The sequence below is a fragment of the Gekko japonicus genome, unplaced genomic scaffold (genome assembly GCF_001447785.1).
Source record: "Gekko japonicus isolate JY-2015 unplaced genomic scaffold, Gekko_japonicus_V1.1 scaffold16, whole genome shotgun sequence".
Taxonomy (NCBI): domain Eukaryota; kingdom Metazoa; phylum Chordata; class Lepidosauria; order Squamata; family Gekkonidae; genus Gekko; species Gekko japonicus.
The window spans coordinates 911,182-919,847 of record NW_015169777.1 but is presented as its reverse complement, the minus strand read 5'-3'; the positions used below and the strand labels follow the sequence as shown (position 1 = coordinate 919,847).

At 45.1% G+C, this 8,666-nt stretch overlaps 1 protein-coding gene across 1 annotated transcript in view; it reads right to left on the bottom strand.

The window, feature by feature from the left end:
• The window catches only part of PISD (phosphatidylserine decarboxylase), a 93,882-nt gene extending 89,581 nt beyond the window's left edge, over window positions 1–4,301 (bottom strand). Inside the window, exon 1 of the mRNA XM_015416726.1 lies at window positions 4,193–4,301. Coding sequence (XP_015272212.1) covers window positions 4,193–4,257 — 65 coding nt within the window. The 5' untranslated portion in view covers window positions 4,258–4,301. The remainder of the gene's footprint in view (window positions 1–4,192) is intronic.
• Between the last annotated feature and the right edge of the window lie 4,365 nt (window positions 4,302–8,666).

The window sequence follows — 8,666 nt, the reverse complement described above, 5'->3', positions numbered from 1 at the left end:
TGGACTGCAAGAAGAACAAATCAGTCAATCCTAAAAGAAATCAACCCTGACTGTCCCCTGGAAGGCCAGATAATGAAACTGAAGCTCAAATACTTTGGCCACCAAATGTGAAGGGAGCACTCACTGGAGAAGACCCTAATGCTGGGAAAGATTGAAGGTCAAAGAAGACGGGGACGGCAAAGGATGAAATGGTTAGACAGTGTCATAGATACAACGAACATGAAGTTGAACCAACTTCAGAGGACGGTGGAAGACCGGAAGGCCTGGCGTGATCTGGTCCATGGGGTCGCGAAGAGTCGGACTCGACTGTGTGACTGAACAACAACAAAAAATTCTTGAACTTCTGTATATTCAGGATGGCTTAGAACAGAAAAGCTGAAATACACAATAAAATAGGATCCAAAAAAAGCCCATAGCAATTGGTCTACATCCACCAGATTTTTTTTTTGGGGGGGGGGGGAATCAATGCCCTGTGAAACAGAAAAATCATAAGCTTTCCAAAAGGCTGTTAAAGTGGAAGCTTTCCAAAGTTCTCACTACAGAACTCTAAAAAGCATTTTAAATAATATTTAATAAGAAATAATTTTCCTTATTAAGCACCAGACATGTTAATAAGAAAAATGATCTTAACAAAAATCTCACTCCAGCCACATAAGTACAAGAAAAGAGGGAGCAGTACTGCCTGACCAATGGAAATGAGAATCAAAGGCTTTTGACATCTTCTTTTAGCACTGATTTGCCACCTCTGCACTAGAAAACTGCTTTGACAACATGTTGCTATGATTTCTGTGAGCATCTTCTGGTATGACACACAGGCACCCATTGAGAAAGTAAATGTACCCTACAAACCTATAGATTTGGTCTTGGGGGGGGGGGTTTCACCTGATATTTTTGGCCACTGTGTGACAGAATGTTGGATTGGATGGGCCATTGGCCTGATCCAACGTTGGCTTCTCTTATGTTCTTATAGATACTGGATTGGAGCATGCAAGCAAGAGGTTACAGAAAATCATCCCTCATGGAGCCCGAATAACCTTTGATTTGGCTCTGAGCACAGACATCTTGAATTTACAGATCACAGACTATGTACAAAGAAAGGGAATGGGTGACTTCCCATTCTGAATAACTTAACAAGAGGCAGTGTAGTTCAGCAAATGGTACTGAAGCTGGGCACACTTCAGTCATGATTACTGTATTTTGTCTTCTATGTCCTCCAAATTGTACCTAAAATGTGAAAGGAAGGCCAGAGGGGCCGCTAATTCTGTGCTGTCAGTAACTCAAGTGAGTTTAAGGATGTTGAAAAAAGGACACTGTAAACCTGATCCCCTCCTCTCCCACCAGAGATAAAAGAGTTAATGGGAGGCATGGGGTGATTAAGTCTAGTCTCTAACCCTAGTGACTTACCATTCTGAGCCCATCTGTATCAACTGAGGCTTATGTACATATCCTCAAAGAAGCAGTAACACACTCAACATCACTGCTGCCATCACTTTAAACAAGTCAGAAAGGAGCTTTTTACCCAGATTTAAGAAATTACATTACAATCAAGAGCCGGATTCAAGTCCAGTAGCACCTTAGAGACGAACAAAATGTTTCAGGTGTGAACTTTTGAGAGTCAAAGCGCCCTTCATCAGATACCCCAACACAGGAAGAGGGAACTGCAGAAGTTGCATTCTGTGGGCAGAAATCTTTGCTCCAAGAAAAATGCACCACTGGATCCACCCCAGCAATTTCTTGCATTTGGATATTATCTGTACTTTTTTGCCATGACTGAAACAGTATGATCTTATACTTGTCAAATCCTAGGCGCCAAGTTACTATGGTACCTAGAATTATTACTGTGGCACCTAACATTATCATCAATAATTTTATTGAAACCTCTCAGCAAATCTCAGAATCACAAAGCATATCATTTTCCATCAGAATATTATGTTGTATGACACAAAAGCAAATGCATGAAGTTCTTGTAGTTGCTTATTTATATATAAACTTAACTTTATGCAATTCAGTGTTGGTGTATGAACCAGATACTTCCTATACTGCCTCCGATATTCAGTTAATGAAGCATTTTATAGCAATAATGGAGTTATGAGAAATTAGGGGCTTATAAGAAATAGGCTAGAGTTAGAGGTTAGCTTTTTGTTACGGTGATGACAACCAGGGTTATTCCTACATTTATAGTATATAATACAATTTGTAGTTGGAAGGTGTTATAGTGCATACCTTCATCATCACTTTAATCAAATTATGAAAAATGCAAAGAGTTTAGGATGAGGGTTTGTTGTAGCAAGTAATTATAAAATGTGGTCCTGAAAATACAAAACTCTGAAGGTCAAAACAATTAGTTTAGTTCATATATTTAGGAGAAGCTGTGTAGAAACAAAAATTAAGGAGTAGTTAAATGATAAAAGGAAATTTAGACACATAGTATTTATACAAAGATGGAGTATATTTATAAATTGCTAGAATAGAATTAAACCAAAAGAGAATGCATTTGCATTAATGTATTTATATCCCTCTTCCTTTCCTCCCAGTTGGGATTCAAAGAGGTTTAGAACATCATTCTCCTTTTCTCTATTTTCTCACAACAGCCCTGTGAGGTAAGTCAGTCTGAGAGTTTTTGAGGGGCCCAGGGTTACCAGCAAGCTTCCATGTTAGAAGTGGCAATTCAAACCCAGGTCTTCCAGGGTCTTAGTCTGCCACTCCATCACTATACCACATCGGCTAAAGAATGTCTCTGTGTATATTTTAAAGGTCACACTTTCATGGTTTGGGGCCCTTACTCCCAACCCCACTCACCACTGCAGTCATTCAGTGATGCAGGGAAATATTTGGAATGGAATTTTTCATTACATGCACCTTAAATATACCCTTTCCCTGTGATAAAAAATTGTTTACGAACAGCAAATTCTGGATTTCTGACTCTGTCACTCAAATTTCCACTTGAATTTCTAATAATCACAGTTTCTGGACTTGGTCAGCAAGCGCTAGTGTGGTGTTACAGTGTTGGACTAACATCTAGGAGCCCTGGGTTCAAATACCCATTCTGCCCTGAAGCTTACCTGGTGATCATGGACCAGTCATACACACTCAACCTAAAATCCTTACCTACCTCACAGGCAGTAATGACAGACAGACAGCTGTGTTAGTCTGTTGCAGAAATAAATCTTATGACACCTTCCTTACCTTTACTAAGGTGCCACTGGACTCTAATTTATACTACCTCACAGGGTTATTCCAAGAAAGGCCTGGATAAAAATGCATTAAATAGATGGCAGAATTAACAAAATTTATTCCAGCATAAAGTTTATACAAGTCAGAGCTCATCTCATTATATTCTCTGTTCTGTTTTGCCGCAAAAGACTAACAGGGCGACCCAAAGAAATAGTAGCAACCCTATAGTTGAAGTTATTTTCAGAGGGTAGCCATGCTGGTCTGCAGTGAGTTCAGTAGCACCTTAGACCAGGGTGTAAGCTTTCGGGAGCCAAAGCTCCCTTTGTCACAGATACAGTAGAAATTGAGACCTGAGTCATTAAGACAGCTTTTGATTCTGTAAAGCTTATACCCTGAAACTCTTGTTGGTCTCCAAGGTGCGACTAGACTCCATTCTAAAAACCCTATGCTTGTTAGCTCATAAGTAAAGAACCTCCGAGTTCATTTGGATTCCCATGTAAGCGTACTTCAGACTGTAAAGACTGGCAACGCACTGAGGGGAATGGAAGTTAAAGTCACCCAACTGCAGACAGGGGTCGAGATGCACGCTCTGGGTCTCGCCTGCGTGAGCCCCTTCCCTGGTATTTCCTCCACGCTTCTCTCTCAGAAGGTGGCGATGTTCCTCCCACTACGACAGCTCTCAACCGGGCAAGGGCTGAGCCGAAGCTGTGGGGACGGATAGGGGTCAGACTCAGGCTAGAGCTCAGCCCTCGTGCTAGTGGGACAACGGCTGACACAGTATGGACGGAACTTCGGGACGGCGACGCAAGGCTTGAACTACGCAGACGTCCCTGAGGCAAAAAGGCGACCTCCCCGCCGCTAGCAGAAGTCGGCGAAAACTCGCTGCTGTATCCAGCGCCGCAAGCGTCTCCGCCCCATTTCTCCCCCTCACACACACACACTCCGCCGGGCGGGAGTAGGCCCAGGCCCAGCCCCCTTCCTCCTCCTCCCCCCCCCACTGAAGGAGGAGTTGTGGTACCTGCTGCCGCTCGTCCGTAGCGCGACCCCCCCACGTAGCAACTTCAGGGACAACCCCGCCGCCATCTTTGTGCTATTGCTCCCGCTCAGTCAGCTGTCGCCGATACCTCGCTCGCTCCACACCACGCCGCCTCCTCCTACCACCCGAGCTTTCTTAGCGAAAGCGGGCGGGCCCATGGCGGGACTGAGGCGGGCGCAGCTTGAGCGACCTCCTCTCAGAACTGCCTCCGCCTTCGGCTGCGTTTTGCACGGGATGGGGAGGGGGAGAAGAGGTGTTTAAACCCCGCAAATGGCTCCTCTGAGAAACGCCAGTGTTGCCTTTGCCATGAAGAGGGGAAAGCGGGACTGTCATCTGTATAGCGCAAAGGCTCTGTTAGGGGAGTTTTCAGAACTCTGGTACAACTACCCGCTTTCTCCCAGTTCAATCTGACAGAGAAAAGATTCACCCAAAAAGATCCACCCAAGGCTTTTTCGCTAACAGAGTTTTATTAAGAGTGATCATTAAGACCGCATCATGCTAGCATACTGGGGTGTGTTTTTTGTTTTGTTTTTATTGAAAATTAATAATCAGATACAAAGACAAACTACTGACAATCAGTGTTCCCTCTGAGCTGAGGTAGTGTGAGCTAGCTCACAGTTTTTTAGCCTCCAGTTTACACATTTTTGCCTTAGCTCAGGAATGATGGCTCCAGAGCAAACTAATTTATGCAGTAGCCAAATCGCTCCCTCCCAACTTTAATCCCAGTAGCTCACACAGTAGAATTTTTGGTTACAAGATTCCACAGAGGGAGCACTGGTGACAATGAACTGTCATAAACATGTGAGAGCATAGTAAATAATCAAGTAATAATTAATTAACATAGTAATACATCTATAACACAATTCTGATCAAAATGGTCTTTGTTTTGAACAATAAAATTTAAAACAGGGTACCAAAAATTATAATAATCAAGAGAGGCAGAGGAAGGGCCTTTATTGGAGGTTTGTATCAATATCCTTTCCATTGTGAGATAATCCCATCTATTCCTGTACGCAAGGGTGTAGACTTTCCAATTTCCCGGGGGGGGGGGCCTGGGGCTGGGCCAGAGGCATTGCTTTGCTAGGAGCAAGGGTGGCTCCCGGGGGAGGCTGAGCACCTTCCTGAAAATTTCGGCGGGGGCTGATGCCCCACTGCCCCCACGAAGATTACGCCTATGCCTGGGGGTGAGGGAGATCCCTTGTACTCTTAAATGCTTTATGTGTCTTCCTGGTATGTATGTAACAGATCATGCTCTTCTTGGGTGGAATACTTAACACAGAGTATCTACTACCTTCATTCTGTACTCACAGTCATAACATGTACTACAAATTCTCATGTCATCCATGAGTGTACACTGAAAGAGGTGAATTGGACAGGATCCAATCCATCCTTCTGATACTCTTTAATCATATTTATTGTATTACAGAGCTTCTAGGGTATCATTAAATAGTAAATGGCTTGTGGGTATAAGTGTACAAGACCACACCCTTAAGGCCATCTTCCTTGCCCATTGGATGATTTTCATTTGAATATTACACAAATGCAGAGGAACTTTGCATATCCTGCTCCCTTTGCACTAGGTAGAATATGTGAAGCCATTCTCAAGGACATGTTCTGATTTTACCCATCTAACAGCTGATTAGATCAGTTCAAGACAGATAATGCAATGTAACGTATAGTTTTCTGTGCCATCTTCAGCAGTTGATTTGGTGCTTGCTGGAATATAATTGTTTGATATTTCAGCATCTAGTCTACTTTGTGTTATGGAGGTGTTACATTGTCCCATTTGCCAGTTCCCCACTGTAATGTATCCAGTCCAGACAAGTCCAGAGACAAACATCGAGCTTTGCTCTAAGAAACAATGGACTATGCGGATCCTAGGCCACTCCAATCAGGGGGCTAGGTTCCCGGCCGAGAGCCTATGGGACTCTCAGCCACTGTAAATAACCTATAGGGAAGTAGGGGTGTGTTTTGGGTGGTGGTTTCTCGGGGGATATAAGCCGACCTGCGAGCCGGCCAAAGTTGTCTTGTTCTGGATAGAATAAAGTACGCTTTGCTGAAATCACTCTCCGTTTGCATACTTTTCACCCACCCTGTTTTTTGATTATAAAGTTTTGTAACTGTTGGTTGGTGATCACAATCTGCTTAATTAGTAGAGAGCTATCTGGGTAAACTTGCTTCTCAAGGACTTCTAAGGTGTGGAAGCAGGTGTGAAGAAGGAAAGGCAATCACATCTCAATGGGGTTTGAAATAAAACAAACTTACTTTAAATTCCAGGGGGGTAGCTGTGCTAGTTTGCTGTGGCCAAAATGACAATCTTATGGTATCTTAAAGACTAACAGATTTGTTGTGGTAGAAGCTTAACTATGTTGTAGGTATGCTTTTTGTTCACTGAAGTTATATGTTTTCCCCTTTGATTACTTGGCAGATTGAACACAGGATGCTGAGTAAGCCCTACCCAATGTCTTGTTTGTTTAATTAGATTTTTGACTGCCCTTCCCTGCTTGCACAGGGCTCAGGGCAGTTCATAATGATTTGGTTCAATACAGTGTAAAATAAAACCATAAAAACCCAATATTTAAAACATTCAAAACATTTAAATGTTTTAAAAACAAGATGGCAGTGCTAGCATTCAGTAATGGGGGGGGGGGTGCCAGGCAGATGTAAGGAACTGTTACTGGACTCAACCAAAGGCCTGGTGGAACATCTCTGCCTTACATGCCCTGCAAAACTTTAATAGATCAGACAGGGCACAGATGTCACTCGGCAGAGAGTTTCACCAGGCTGGGGCCAGGGCGGAGAAGGCCCTGGCCAAGGCCAGCCAGTTTTCTTTTGGGCCAGGGACCACCAGAAGGTTCTTATCCACTTATCTTAATGCCTTTCGGTGGTAGGGCTGCCAAGTGGGGGCGGGTAAACCCCCGCTTTGGAGGTCTGATTTCCGCTGACGCGGAATCGGGCCCCGGGGGGAACCCCACCCCCTCATGCACGTCACCAGGAAGTGACATGGGCACGCTGGGGGTGGGGCCACGGCCATACAAGGGAAAACTCTATGGTTTTCCCTTATATGGCCGTGGCCCCGCCCCCAGCGTGCCTGGCGTCCTCCCGTCACTTCCGAGTGATGTGCGTACGGCGCGCGCACACACAAGACACCAGCCGGGAGCCCCCCCCCCCGCTCCCGGCGAAGATGCACTTGGCAACGTAATTAGGGGGACATACTGGGAGAGGCGGTCCCGAAGGTACATACATCCCTGACTGGAAAGAATTTTGAAGGTAAGCACCAAAACCTTGAATCTGATCCGGTGCTCCACTGGCAACCAGTGCAGTTCATGCAGCACTGGATGTATATGTGCCCTCCATTGGGTCCCCATAAGGACCCATGCTGCCGCATTTTGTACCAGTTGGAGCTTCCAACTCAGTTTCAAGGGTAGCCCTACATAAAGTGAATTACAGTAATTCAGCCTGGAGGTGCCCATTGCATGGATTACTGTGACAAGGTCAGGGCGAAACAGATAGGAGGCTAGTTGTCTGACTTGACACAATTGGAAAAATGCCTGCCGGACAACATTGGCTATCTGGGTCTCCATTATATTAATTGATTGATTTGATTTATATATCGCCCTCCCCAGACAGGCTCAGGGTGGTGTAAGGTAAAGGTAAAGGTTCCCTTGCTCGAAAGCCAGTCGAATCCGACTCTAGGGTTGCGGTGCTCATCTCCGTTTCAAAGCCGAAGAGCCAGCGCTGTCCGAAGACATTTCCATGGTCATGTGGCCGGCATGACTAAACACCAAGGTGCACGGAACGCTGTTACCTTCCCACCGAAGTGGTACCTATTTATCTACTTGCAATTTCTTGCTTTCGAACTGCTAGGTTGGCAGGAGCTGGAACTAGAGACAGGAGCTCACCCCGTCTTGCGGCACCCGGGTCTTGAACTGCTGAACTACCGACCTTCCACAGCCTGCAGTTCAGCGTCTTAACCACTTGAGCCACCGCAGCTCCGAGGAGAGTGGTGTACAACAATTAAAATAATACAATTAAAACAATTTTAAAATAACAATTTGCACAGAATAGTATCATAAAATACCATGTAAAAGCGGAGAGATCAGATGTTAGATCAAATCCAGTGCCTAAGATTCAAGCCACTGGTGGGTGATTGGCCAGAAGCTGGGAGGGGGATGTCCACTGCCTCAACCAAATGCCCAATGGAAGAGCTCCATCTTGCAGGCCCTGCAGAACTGCAATAAGTCATGCAGAGCCCTGATCTCATAGGGGAGCTCATTCCACCAGGTTGGGGCTAATCGGTCGAGGCTAATCAGACGTCCCTGGGGTCAGGGACCACCAAGAGATGTTGCTTTGTAGACCTCAGTGCCCTTTGGGGCTCATATGGGGAGAGGCAATCTCATAGGTATGCTGGCCCCCGGCCATATAGGGCTTTAAAGGTAAGCAACAGCACCTTGGG